Source organism: Humulus lupulus, chromosome 7, assembly GCF_963169125.1.
Source record: "Humulus lupulus chromosome 7, drHumLupu1.1, whole genome shotgun sequence".
Classification (NCBI taxonomy): Eukaryota; Viridiplantae; Streptophyta; class Magnoliopsida; order Rosales; family Cannabaceae; genus Humulus; species Humulus lupulus.
This window is the reverse complement of record NC_084799.1, coordinates 178600678-178614966: the sequence shown is the minus strand read 5'-3', so window position 1 is coordinate 178614966 and position 14289 is coordinate 178600678. Positions and strand designations below refer to the sequence as shown.

The following is a 14289-nucleotide window of genomic DNA, read 5'->3' as shown; positions in this document are numbered from 1 at the left end:
ATCAAACTAACTCACTTATCTACATTGTATGACTTGATATGCCAGTTAAGTGATAGCTAATGTGACAATTCTTTTATTCCAAGAAGTTCAAAATTTTGGTAATACAGTTGGTACATTAGCTACCATAGAAGCCTATATATATTGTCTTCACTACTCTCATTCGGGGTTAAGAGAATTAGTAGAGAATTTTTTTCAGCGTTTTTTTTCTTCTGTTTTTTAAAGCATTTTTTTAGAGTGTTTGTACATGGAGCAAGTCTCCCTTTGTGTAATTTTGTACTTGATACTCAAGAAAGAATAAAGTCTAATCAACAATTATTTGGGGCTATTCTACCTTGGATGTAGGCTTTTAATTGAGTTGACCCAAGTAATGTGTTTGGTGTATTTTTTGTTTTAAAGTCTTATCATTTTTTATTCTATGTTTCTGCATTACTCTTTCTTGTTTTGCTGATTACTCTTTCTTGTTTTGCTGTTCTTTAAGGGTGTAGGATTTACACCACATTTCTAAAAGAGACTTGTTTAGTCCATATATGAATAGCAATAATCTACACACATATCAGATCAGAGCCTAACAGAGCAAGAAAATTAAATAAATTAGACAACAAAATTTATATATACTACATGATACTTTTTAGCAGTTTTACCACTGAAGCTGATCATATAAACATAATCAAAGGTTATAGAACAATTGATACAAAAAAAAAAACCGTGGTACAAAGCCATATCCGAATCAAAATAACTTAAATAACATTGCAAATCAGAGATATTGCACTTAGAAAAATAGTAAATATGTTAATAAAAAGAGTCACCAAAAAGGGTGAAAAATAATACTAGAACAATTAATAGTACTGCACTTAAATTGTGGAGTGCCATTGCTTGCTTGGCTCCGTTCATTCCACTACATTGTATACAAATATATATATATATATAAAACTTACTCATTCTAGCTAGCCACCTAAACATTTTAATGCTACTAATAATATAAAACTAATAGATTTGACAAAAGTGGCAATGAGACCAAAACAGAAGCAACCCATTTTGCTAACTTATTACTCTTTTCCAATGACTTCAATTTGGTTTATATCTAAGTGACATCTCACATATTACTTGTTCTTTATTTATTTGTTATGTTTTGCTCAATTAGTTTCAGAGGAAAACAAACGAAATTACCAACTAAAACCAGAAAAAGCATATATACTTACCAAAAAATTATCGAGGTCTTGACGGTCATGGTGGGAATAGTATTATTTAAGCACATCTAGTTTCTCACAAACCATACTCCTTTACTTATTCGAAGATATTCAAAATATAATTACTAGTTACTTAGAAGATATTCAAAGTCATCCATAAAACTAAAAATAAAATAGTCAAACTTATCAAAGTGAAAAAGGGCACTGAGTTTTAAAGTGGGAAATTGATCAAATATACAATTCATAGAGGAATGCTTAAAGACCACAGATGACACTAGAGGGTCAACAAAAACTCATCTAAGGACAAGCTCATGTCCAACTACTCTTAAGAATGGTGCTTGTTAAAAGACTAAAAAATCTTCTAAAGCTAGCTGGGTATTTCTACAATGAAACATTCTTTAATCTCCTCCACCACTATACATAGTAAAACATGACATCTCAATTCAAAGTATTACTAAATTAACTACACAATTTCCCAACATTTTCTACCTGATTAACTGCAAAATAAGCAGAGAGAAAGTCTACATACCGTTTGCCTTCAGGATCCCATATACATGACAAACAAGCACTTTCAACTTACAACAACAAGCTAATAAAAATATATATACTAAATATGTCATTAAATAGAAGTTATTATTTCTTCAAAGTAATCAGACTATAGACAATCAATACGCACAAAGATGTACATATATATTTATAGTAGCTAAACCCACAAAGGATAAGAAATTAAATAAAAAGCAAGAGAACAAGCGTAATTAAATTGTAGCCCCTACCAACTGTCTCAATTCATTTAGCATCAAATGCAACTTTAATAGGCCCAATACCAATTTAATAAGTAAAAAAGAACACCATAAAAGAAAAGTCCCATCCTCCAGCAAAAAAAAAAAAAGGAGAAGCCACATCTGTAACGTCCCGACTTTTCTTAACTAGACCCACCGAACACGACTATGACTATCCGGGGTCAACTGGACCCTTGCGGTCAACTTTGGTAAAAATCGGACGTTAAAAACTAAATAAACTTTAGAGTAAACTTTAGAAAATTTTACATTGGAGTACTTTGAAATAAAATAGTATTTATATGGGATCCCATAGTTTTAAAAACAAAATGTAGTTTAAACGTAACTTTAATAAATAGTCTGTGGCCATAGGGCCTTCTTTAAGTAAAACTAGTAAACATGAAATTGATAAAACTGTTACTAGACTTAGCGGAAAACTTAAGAGAACCCTGACAACCCTGCAGGTCGGTTGTTTCACAGTATGCATACGTCAGACAGAATCCCCTCCAGCTTATTGCACTGCTCCTTAAGCTTTGCCCTTACCTACACACAGAGAGTAACTGATGAGCTATAACGCTCAGTAAGGAAGCTAGCTACAACTCATGATTCTACTATTCTAAACAAACTTTTCATAACAGAAATGCCTATCTAGAACTGCAAACTGAGCAACACGTCTAGCATAGTCACATAAGTCAAAGTGCTGCGTAACATACTGAAGACATATAACTGAGCCATCGTGTTATTTGTGGGTTTTTAATCCCAGTGTGGCCTCCACGGCCCAAAGAAACCTCACCTCCCGTACCAAAGGGGTACACTACGCTAAAACACGATGACTCTACTGACTTGGCGGATAACCCCACTGTACGGCTGCATGGGGAATCCACCCTCACAAGGCCTTGTACTGAGCCATCGAGTTATCTGTGGGGTCATGATCCCCGGGTGGCCTCCGCGGCCCAGAGAATACTCACATCCCGTGCCAAAAGGGTAATCTCCGCTAAAACTCGATGACTTTACGGACTGGACGACGAACCCCACTACACGGTTGCATGGGATCCACCCTCACAAGGTTTCCCTTGACATTCATAAACATTGCACATACATTCATGATAACTTTACTGCACTAAGCACATTCAAACCCGATAGATGGGTACTATCATGCGCATCCAGCCATATAATCACACACATATATATCATCTAGAATTTAACCAGCAATCTACAAACATGCAAACAATTCACTAGAATCACAACAAGCTAAGTTACTCTTGGTGTATACTTCCTTACCTCTTGTCCTTAGCTTTTGTGAATTATGTCTTTGTGAGTATTTCCGATCGCGTTTAGACCCTATAATCATATTGGGACAATATGTCTTAGTTTATGCTTTACTAAGATTTTAAATATAAATAAGGGAATTTAAAAATCAAAAACTAAAATTCCCGACCCTGGCTCAAACCCGAGCCCTTGGGGTAAAATGACCATAATACCCCTCTCAATATCCTGAACTCAACTTAGAAAAATTATTATTTCCAATAATAATTTTATCATAAACTATGTCCAAAATTTCAAGTCAAAACTCCAATTATTTCTTAAAATTCCATTTTCTGATGCTCGAGTCCAACGAGCCCCGAGCCCACTTCTTGATCTTGAGACTTAAAATTGGCAATATTGTGCTTCCTCAAATATTTTCTAAGTCCTTGAAAATATTTCATAAGTTCTAAGTTATCAAATCTAAACTTTGAAACTAATTTCCAAACCTAGAACTTTTCATGAAGCTTAAATAATAATTCCCGAGCTTAGTTCGTAACTTATTAATCTTAGATATTACTTAGATAAATTTTTTAAACCTCGATCCTCAAATATCAGTTTGTAGACATTGGGGTTCCTAATCCCGAGCTTCACGACAAAATTCCAAAGTTTTGGGACCAAATACCACTTTTTGTCCCATTTGGTTACAAATCTGTAACCATTTGTAACCAGTTGAACACATGCACTCTACTACATGCACATGACCACCCCAACTTCCATCGTCCTCACACACGTTCACCACCATGGCCAGCCGAACCTTGCTTGGACCCAGGGTTCCCCACCATGGCAGCCACGGCTTCAATCCCTACACCACCATGCCCATCCTTCGGCCACCACTACCTCCATCATCACCACCACCGGTCTATCTCCGGGACCACCAAAGTGGTATCCTCCCACGCACGGCCAGCCACACTACCATCTCTAACCATCACCAAAACATCCCAAACCTCAAGATCACTCATTTTAAAACTATCCCCAATACCTTGATGAATGTTTCTAGTCCCAAAACACTAATTAAATCCTTACAAAACAGCCAACAAATTCATAGCCAACCTAATAACATACACAGAAAATAATCGGTACCGTAAACTAGGAAGGAAGTTCACGGATTTGTACCTCTTACTGTGGCTGGTTTCTTGGGGTTCCTTCTTCTCCCCACTTTAGTCCACAATGCTATGAACGTAACCAAACCATTTCACATGGATTTAGTATTCAGAATCTAAGAGAAAAATCAACGAAAAGGTAGGTTCGGACTTACGTTTTTCTTCTGATTATTATTGTACCGAACTCCCTATAACTCCCCCTTCTTTCTCTTGCTTTCTTCTACAATCAAAACAGAGGCTCTAAGGATGTGTCTAAAGCCTGTAACCCAAAGAAAACCAAAGAAAAACTCACCTTGACTTCTCCTTCTTGGACCCGAAACGGTCGTGCACTATAAGAATACAATGTTCTCTTTCTCCTATATCTTTCTCAGTTTCTTCTCTCAAGTTCGACAATGGCTGAAAGAGATAAGGAAGAAAGTGATTCTAATTCCCACCCTTCTAACCTCTAATAACTGCCTTGAATATTAAAAAAAAAATTCCCACCAGCCGAACCTATGCATTTGTTCAGAAAATGCATTTAACTATATCTAAAAAATAATTAAATAAAAACTATAGTGTAAATACCAAAATGTGACTTTAGCTTAAATTTATGCTTATGATTTTATGTGAATCCTTTCAACATAAAATGACCACTTTAATCCCATAAAATTCTTCTTGAATTGTTCATACTCTTTCTTAGTGAATAAGTCACAAAATCATAGTCTAAAATGATTCTATGATTTTATGTGGATTCCAAATACATAAAATCATATACTAAAACTCTTTGAACAAGATGTCCATTTTAGATCTAAATCCCCACACTATGGTCTAAAGCGATCAACTCACATTTCTTTAATTAAAATAATATTCACCAAATATTATTTTAATTATTATTCATACTCTTAAAAAAAAAATTAATTCACAGAATAATGTTTACATAAAACACAATAAATAACAAAAAAATTCGGGTTATTACAACATCATTTTTCTTTTTAACGAAACTTGTATTAATGAAAAAAACACGTAGATATGAGTTGCAATGAGAAGCCACCTCATATATACACATACCAATCATTAACCAATAAACTAATCTTATAACAATGAAACAGTACAACTTCAAATAAATAAACAAATCTATGTTATCTCCATCAGAAAAAGGGAACAGATATCAATGCCAATAACATGTTATGGTTACAAATTGTTTAAAGTTGATTGTTTCTCAAATCATCTCAAGAAGGGAGAATCTTAACAGTAGTTTTATAAAACATTTTGCAATTGAAATAGCCAATTGGCTTCTTGCTATAAATCATAGAGAGATAATTTGAAGAAAAAATTGCTCATGAAACATTACCCATGGCTGGCTAAAGCATAAACAGGTTAAAAAGTAAGGCAAAAACATATATATTAGCATTGCTTTTCTATACAAAAAGTTTGGGATTTCCATAAATAATGAAAGTAAGAGATCTCAATTCCCAACTAGAAAATCAAAGCAGAAATATACCAACTAGAATGGGAAGCAAGGAGGATTTTTTTAAAGATGTTTAGGTAGGAACACAAGTCCTTGGCAACCTAGTAAATTTCAACTTAGTATCAAGATGATAATTAGAAACAGAACAACTTACCTAGCAGATTTATAATGGAACAAACAGAACAACCAAATTGAATGGATTATAGGACCATTTGAAAAAGATACACAGTTGCCAACTTTCTTCACATAAAAGGCAAAAGGGTTACTATTTAATTTAGAAACAAGATTGCAAAACTGAAGTTTAAAGACTTCAATATAACAAATTCCATAGACAAGCCTATGTGCCATGCTAAAAATCTGGCCCCCGACAATGACAAGAAAAATTCAAATGAGTAATTCATCCCAGAAAAGAGAGCAATAAATATATATATATATTTTAAAATCCTGATCAAAAGTAGGGTAGGGAGTAGCTTTACTATTTTTACCCAAATTTGAAGCCACCAGGGGGTAGGGTGGGCTGGTTTGTTCCAAAAGGAAAACATTGTTGAGTTCCATCCCCGTTATCCTAGATGTTTTGCTCCTCATCTTCTTCTTCTGCCCAATATCTCTCCAAGATCTTCACAGCCTTCTCATAAATCTCATGGTTGTCATGGTTCTGAAGATTCTCGATTTTATCCAATCTTTCACATTCATCAATTGCCTTATCATAAATATTGACTCCGCCATTTAGTCCCATTTCTTTGTCTGCCTCACCCACCTTCAGAATGTTCTCCAGACCCTCAAGGCATACAGTTAAAATCCTTGCGTTTGGACAGTTTAGGTGATCACAGAGTAGGCCGATGCAACCTTGGCTAACAAGAAATCTGCAAGGCAATGTCCATGTTAGTGAAATGTCATGCCAAATGCATTACAACTATAATAACTATATATTAGATGAATCTTTCTACAACAGAAGTGCATCAGGACCAGAAGTTCTTATATCTATATATATATATATTAAATTACACGAGTCAACTCAAATGTTATATATTTTCTCTTTTTTTTGGTTGTAACAGAAGTTCATGTGTAAACAAGAAAGGAAGCACAAGTATATACTGGATTTGTTCATGAGAGCCACCGGAAGTGGCATTAGAGATGTCCTATGCAGCCTCCTTTTTTATATCAAACTCTGAATGTTGGAGAAGATGTACAAGCGGGTGAATGATCTTGGCCTCAATTATAGCCTGCAAAACTGAATTTAACAGACTAAATTACAAGCTGATCATCCTACTGGGAGTTAAATTAGGCCAAAATAGTCACCATAATTAACAGCTTGGACTCTCCAAAGGTGCCAAATCTAAGCATATGAATTTTCCATAAAACAAACAGTTAAATTCAGAAATGAAAGTGAATGAGAACAAATCTAAGCAAGGTGCTATTGCTTGTAAAGACAAAAAAAATTGGCTTACAGCCATGGATGAGGAGATGAAATCTCTATATGACAATAATACATGGAGTTTAGTAATAGAATTCAATAAAAAGAAAGTGAGATAAAAATAAAATAAGAGCGTACATGCTTTAAATTCATCCTTAAAATACTCACTAGTAGCATCAAAGAAATAAAAGTTAATTAAATCTCGGTACTTCAAAAAGTAACAGGTAAGTTTCTTAGTATGAAAGTACCTGATACCCATTCCACTATGGATTTTGTGAAGGGACCCCTTGAGTTGGGGAAAGCATCATTGGCATAAATGAAACAAGAGAAAACATTCAAATAATCAGAATGAATCAAATAAAAAAATTCACAAAACAAGAGAAAAAGATCAAATTATAATATCTAGAATTGTTGTAATTATAAGAACCTTACATTCAGACTGCCTTTCTCCATGCCAAGAGCAAAAAATACAGCAAAACGAGTATGAACTCAGAATCTAAAGAAAGGGTCTCAAGAGACTTGCAATGTACGCCCACTGCTTCTAGTGAGACATCAGTTATCTTAGCACAAGGAGCAATACCAAGAGCTTTCAATGAATTCCCACAACCAAGAGCTAATTCAACTAAACCCGCATCTGTTAAGGCCTCACAAAATCGCAAATTTAAATCCCCAAGCTGCTTACAAGACTGTCCAACAGCAGCTAGACCATGATCTCCAACATAGCAACCCTTAAAGAAAACCATACCAAAATGATATGTCACAAAAAATTGGGAAAAATGAGGTAAACAATGAATATATTTTCATTTATTTTAACAGAAACAGATAAGACCCACATAAAACACTTCAAATTTCAAGTATAGTAGACCAAAAAATCACTTGTAAATCTAAAGCTGTAAAAAATGAGCACTTCTTCGCGAGTGCAATTAAGCCAGAACTTGAGACGTTAGAGCACCAGATTAAGCTCAGCTTCTCAAGTTTCGGAAAGCCTTCGCCAATGGCAATCAACCCAGCATCAGATAAACTACATGACTCAAATTCAACATCTTCAGGCCCATTTTTCTCAGTAGCATATAGTTGAAGAGACGAAACCACATTATTGTTATTCCCGCGCCTTCTTCCCTGTCCCCATAATCAAATAATAAACAATAAACTGGGTCATATCGATAAACAAGAACAAGCTTAGCCCGATTGGTACCACATCCGCCATAATTCAATCAAATCATACGACCTAGAATTAGAGAAAAAAAAATTTATCAAGGAAGAAACGGGTGAAGCACAATCTAGAATCGGGCAGAAACTGAAGGTCAATTAGTTTGGGGTAAATAAAATATCTTACGAGCTAAATGGGGTGTGTAATATTCAAGCGCTCATCAATGTGAACATTACGAACATTGAAGAATCGACGGGCAAGGAGCTTGACGAAGAGGTCAGGACTGCCAGCAGCGCCGACCCGGAGAGTGGTGCGGCTGAGGTGCTCTAGGGCTAGCCACCGCTTGCAAACGAGGGAACAGGCGTCACGACTGGGTTTAGAATCAAGCAGGGTTTAGAGCTTTGGAAATAAAAAAATAGAAGCAAATAAAAAAGTAAAAAGTTGAAGATAATTTGGCTCCAAAATTTTGGTACCACCCATTTTTTTCCCACATGTTATCTTATTATTTGATGTATTATAATACTTTTTCAATACTATTATATTCATGTGTTATGGAAAGGGGTATTTGGTGTAGTGATGATTTCTTCTTCTTCCAGCAGCACCGACTCCATTAATGGCACAAAGATGCAATTTTTAAATTTTTGTCAATTTTCAAGTTAAATAGTTGATTCATATATGCTCTTTTATACTTATACATAGTTTATTTTGAAATTTTTTGGCGGATTTTTTATTGTTTAGAGATTTGAGATTAAAACCTAAAAAAATGATCTTAGTTTTTTATTTTCTCTACTTCAAAATCCTATATTACCAAGTAAGTACATTTTTATGAATTAAAGTTTTTTTTTTTGTGTAAATTTTCAAATAATTTTCATAGTTTATTTAAGATTAAAGATTATGTTATTGCTTTAGGTTTTATTTTATTATTTTATTTAGTTATAATATATTTAGTGTACTTACTATATTTCTTGTTTACTTTCTCAATTATTTTTATATTTTATGAAATTAATTTTGGATTTTTATAATCTTTAGGGTTTAGATTGAAGATTATGTGACTGTATTAGGTCTCATTTTATTAGTTTGATTGGTTAGAATATTTTTAGTATTATTTTTATATTTTTTGTTAACAATTGTTTCTACTATTGTTTCTGCTTTTTTTATCAATTAAAAGCGAGGGGAATCAGCATAAAACATTTGTAATTTTCCTAGTCAAACATGTTTGTGACAGTGTGCAACTGACGCAAACTAGGCATTTGTGACAGTTGGAAAGTGACACAAACCCGAGAAGCATTTGTGATAGTTAGGAACTGCCACAAACCAGCCATTCAGTACTAAAAAATTGGGCTTTCTCCGCAATTTTTTTCCTTAATACATTGTGGCCATTGGGAGTAGTGGGTATTATAGTGTAATTGACCGCAAATAAAATTTCATGGGAAAACCGCTAAGAAATGTAAGACTTTTCACTGTGGTCTTTTAGGAAAGACCACAGTTAAAAGTCTACTTTTCTCTGTGGTTTTCCTAAAAGACCGCATTGAAACCTTTTTTTAAATATAATTTTTTTTCATATATATAATTATTTTTTATTTCAAATTTAATATTTTTTTTAGTACCAATCGAATTATATTAATAATATTATATTCAAGACCAAATTATATTTAAATTTTTTAATATACAATACCATATTTTATGTTATTATCATATATCTAATTTTTATAAATGAATATATAAATAAACATAATGTATAAATTAAAATTAAAAAAATATTCATATATCATTACTAATTAAAATATGTCATTTATATATACACAAATATAGTTTGGTATATATATAAATAAGAAAAATTAAGAACATACAAATCAAGTTACACATAAGAAAAATTACACTAGATAAATAAATGACATAAATCATCCTAACCAATAGTTTTGCAGTGGAAGTAGGTCACCCTTCACACTGAATATCTTTTTGTCAAACCACTATAAATTTGACATGTAAATATAGATTAGATAAATAAGTACTTATATAGTTTTTCTTAAACAAAAAAACTATAAAAAAAATAACATACTTTCTTCTTAAGAACTTCTATTGGATTTGGTGCATTTACAAAACCATAAATGTATCTTAATACAGAAAAACCACATTCATGATATTTCAGACTGTCTTGGACAAGAACCTCTCGTCAGATTTGTAAATTGTTCTATGTATTCATTTCCCAAATATTGTGTGTATGCTCTACAAAAATTAAAATTAATTATCTATATATTATAATCTAAACTCTAAAAAGTTAACATTGAATACATTAAAACTAAAAAACTTATTTTTCCTTAAACTCCTTTATTATTGGTGGAGATTTATGATTATGCAATGGGTCCAAAATTACAGTCATCCCCCTCATCATCACAAACCAACATCCAATGTTAAAATAATAATAAATGATAATTATTATATGATTAAAAGCAAATAATAGTAGTGAAAATGTTTTAGGTAGTTCGTTCTTACTTAATAGTTCAAGGAATGAAATATATTTAGCCTCGTCTACCGATGGTCATCATCTATTTGACTATAAGATCCACCGTATTATTTTTACTATCATCATTACCAATGGAAAGTGTTCGGTGTCAAAAAATTTGTATAATTGTCGTGAATTTGGGTGCATGCTTCCCCAAATGCATCTGTAGAATCAATCTCGCATATTACATATTCAAAAATATTTTCAATTAATAATATAACAAATCCTAAAAAAAAATTGGGTAGAGTTTCCGAATCACTACAATTTGTTTGACAAAATTCTAAAAATTGGTGGAATCCGTCTTGAAATTGTTGTGTTTCTCTACTCTCAAGCATTCACGATTTATCCATGACGATAATATCTACCTAATTCATAAGTCAATATTTAAAAGAAAATTAATATTGTTATTGAACAATTATATTTTTAATTAATAAATTCTAAAAAAATGGGCAGAGTTTCCGTTGTTTCTATATCATATCTGAATTCTTATGTATTTACAATTTCAACATAAACAAAAATAACGATTACATATTAACTTATAAAACATGTTGAATCAATATATTAATCTTAAAAAAATTGAGCAAAGTTTCCTCTATTTCTATAGCATATCTCAAAATACAAGTACATATAGGTTCATTCAAACAAACACAACAATCAACATGCATAATTTTATCCATCAACCACGGCAACATACAGAATTCGCAGAACCTACTTTACTAAGGATTAATATCTAATATAGTCAAACTCCTCTAACAATAATTTGTATAATATCAAAAAGTGAAATAAAACAGTATGTAGTAATTATTACTCACCTGCAAAATTAATCTTTAACAAAATCACAACACCGCAAATTCAAACAAGTAAATATATTTCCTACAATAAAAATTTAAACAATAATGGGTAAATATGGTAAACCATATGTGTGATTTCACAATATGGTAATTGGTATGAATTATAGTATTCAAAGTTACTTATTAAATTAAAACAAGTAAACTCATATTTTAACTAGTACTTAAACTAGTAACTTTCTAATCAATTAGTTAGACTACTAAAATTTCATTTGCTAAACTATAATTACAAAATTTGTGATAAATTAATAATAAATTTGGATTCCTAAAATAATTAACTTGACAAATTATTATATGTGTAAATAATGAAAAATACACTCATAATCAATATTAACAATATTAAAAAATCTATACATTGTGTAAATAATATAAAAAATACCAAAAATCTGAATTTTTTTTTTTAAAAAAGTCAAGTTTAAGTGATCCATACATGTTTTGAAGCTTAAAAATGTCTTCTAATCCTCCACAAATTTTAAAAAACGTTCAAAAAATACAAAAAAAAAAAACTCAACATATAAACACATACATTAAAACCCATTAAACCCCACTAAAAATCTCTTCATTTTTCCCTAAAATATCAAAATGAATCAATTTTATGAACATATACATGATTTAAAGAAATAATAGTGGAAGCAAATAATAAAAAAAAGACTAAAAAATTGTGGAAATGGCACCTACCACCGTTGGGGAAGAAGGTTTCGCGTGGAGGAGAACGATGGAAACTGGAAATGAGGGCTCTATGTGACCGGAGACGAAGGGGAAGTGTATAGTGTGTGGACCTTTTCTCAGAGGTTTTTTCACAAAGACCACTGAGAAAGGTCCTTCTCAGCGGTCTTTGTGAAAAAACTGCAGAGAAAAATGAGTTTCTTGACCGTTGAGAAAGGTCCCCAACCCACATACCAATTTCCATTGCTTTTTTTTTTTTTTGGAAAAACCACTATTAATAGAGCATTATTTTTTAGGAAGGTATTAAATGTGATATTTAAGAGCTATTCTAACATTTTCTCTGTGTTTTCATTTAAGATTGGAAAAAAAAAGCGCAGAGGAAACCTATATTCGTAACAGTGATTTGTGATTGTTGAAAAGTGGCGCAAATGCTTTATAGGTTTGTGTCACATGATTCTGTGTTAGTTTTTAAACCGATGCAAAGAATCATTTGTTACAACTCCCAACTATAACAAATGATCTTTTTTTTTGTAGTAGTGACATAAAATGACGTGTGGCATATTGTGATGGAGCCATGTCACCATTCCATTGGACCACCTGGTGCATTACTATTGGTTTAAGTGATGACTTGTTGTAAAAACGCCCTAATCTATTACTTTGTAAAATATTTGCATACTCATAAGTTTATAGAAGAAAAGCCACTTATTATAGAAATTTCAGTGGGGCATTGCTAAAACATGCAAGTTGGGCCCAATAGTTTAAAGGAAAAATAATGGCTTTTATGCAATGTTTTAAAAATAATTAACGTTCAAGTCTCACTGATAAGTTCTGAAAGTTGAAAATAAACATAACATTATTCTATAGAAAATGGCGTTTTAAACTGATCGTTTTCTCATCCATAGGATGCCCCCACGCCATACACACCCTGATGATAGAACTCCCCACATCACCATGCGTGCCAAAGAGAAATCCTATTTGCTACCTGGAAGGGAAAGTAAGGGGGTGAGCTAAAAGCACAGTAAGGAAGTACAAATAACTCAAAAGTAAAACACAACAAAACATATTCATATTCATACATCGTTATACAATTATAAACATAATTATTCTAACCATCATCATCATAAACATAATCATTATAACATAACCATCGTAAACATAATCAGCATAAACATCATCATCATATCTTTGTGAAGATGGCCTGCTAACTTGTCCATGTCACATCTTGAGGTAAACATGGTCTCTAGTCTTTGAATAACCTCAGCGCGTCCGCCCTATGAGTTACGTCTTTATATCCTTAGTAACTCGGGTTACGTCTTCACATCCTTAGTAATCCCTTTTTTGTGTCGCGTTCATCACGCTAACAACCATTACATATCATACAACGTACAAAAATACATTCAGTTCAGTCATATCAAAGCCAAGGAAAGATACATGATTCCTTACATTCATCATCATATCATCACAACATTTCACACATCATATCACATGGTACATTTTCATTTATATCATTTATCCTTAAACAAGCCAATCTTACCATTCATAGCATAAACAAATAGAATTCTACCTAACTTCCTTCCCTCAGGTCCAAGCAAAGCAAAACTGAAAAAGTTCACAACGAGCCTATAACCATAATCAAATAGCGTTCTTTAGCATCACATAAGACTATCCTGTGCCCAACACACATGGTGAAAACTACTCAAAATTTCCAAATAGGCATAATTACACATAAAATCACCAAAAGAATAATGCAAATTATACCTATGTTACATGCATGACTTTTAAATACGTGAAATTGCACACGACATACATACGTGAAATTGCATACGACATACATACGACATATATTGCATACGACATACATACGTGGAACGTTGTTAAAAAGTGGCATTAAAA

At 32.5% G+C, this 14289-nt stretch overlaps 1 protein-coding gene across 1 annotated transcript; it reads right to left on the bottom strand.

The window, feature by feature from the left end:
- Positions 1-6380: 6380 nt before the first annotated feature.
- On the bottom strand, positions 6381-8436 carry LOC133792403 (F-box/LRR-repeat protein 4-like). The gene is made up of 4 exons (XM_062230304.1): positions 8425-8436; positions 8106-8348; positions 7701-7957; positions 6381-6678 (listed from the first exon to the last, which is right to left on the bottom strand). Exons 1-4 carry the CDS (start codon positions 8434-8436, stop codon positions 6381-6383), a joined length of 810 nt encoding a protein of 269 aa, XP_062086288.1.
- Between the last annotated feature and the right edge of the window lie 5853 nt (positions 8437-14289).

Coding starts and splice junctions, on each gene's coding strand:
- LOC133792403 (XM_062230304.1), bottom strand. Junction 7,958..8,105: donor TTACAGCTTTAGATTTACAA/GTGATTTTTTGG, acceptor GTTTTCTTTAAG/GGTTGCTATGTTGGAGATCA. Junction 6,679..7,700: donor GAGTTCATACTCGTTTTGCT/GTATTTTTTGCT, acceptor ATTGCCTTGCAG/ATTTCTTGTTAGCCAAGGTT.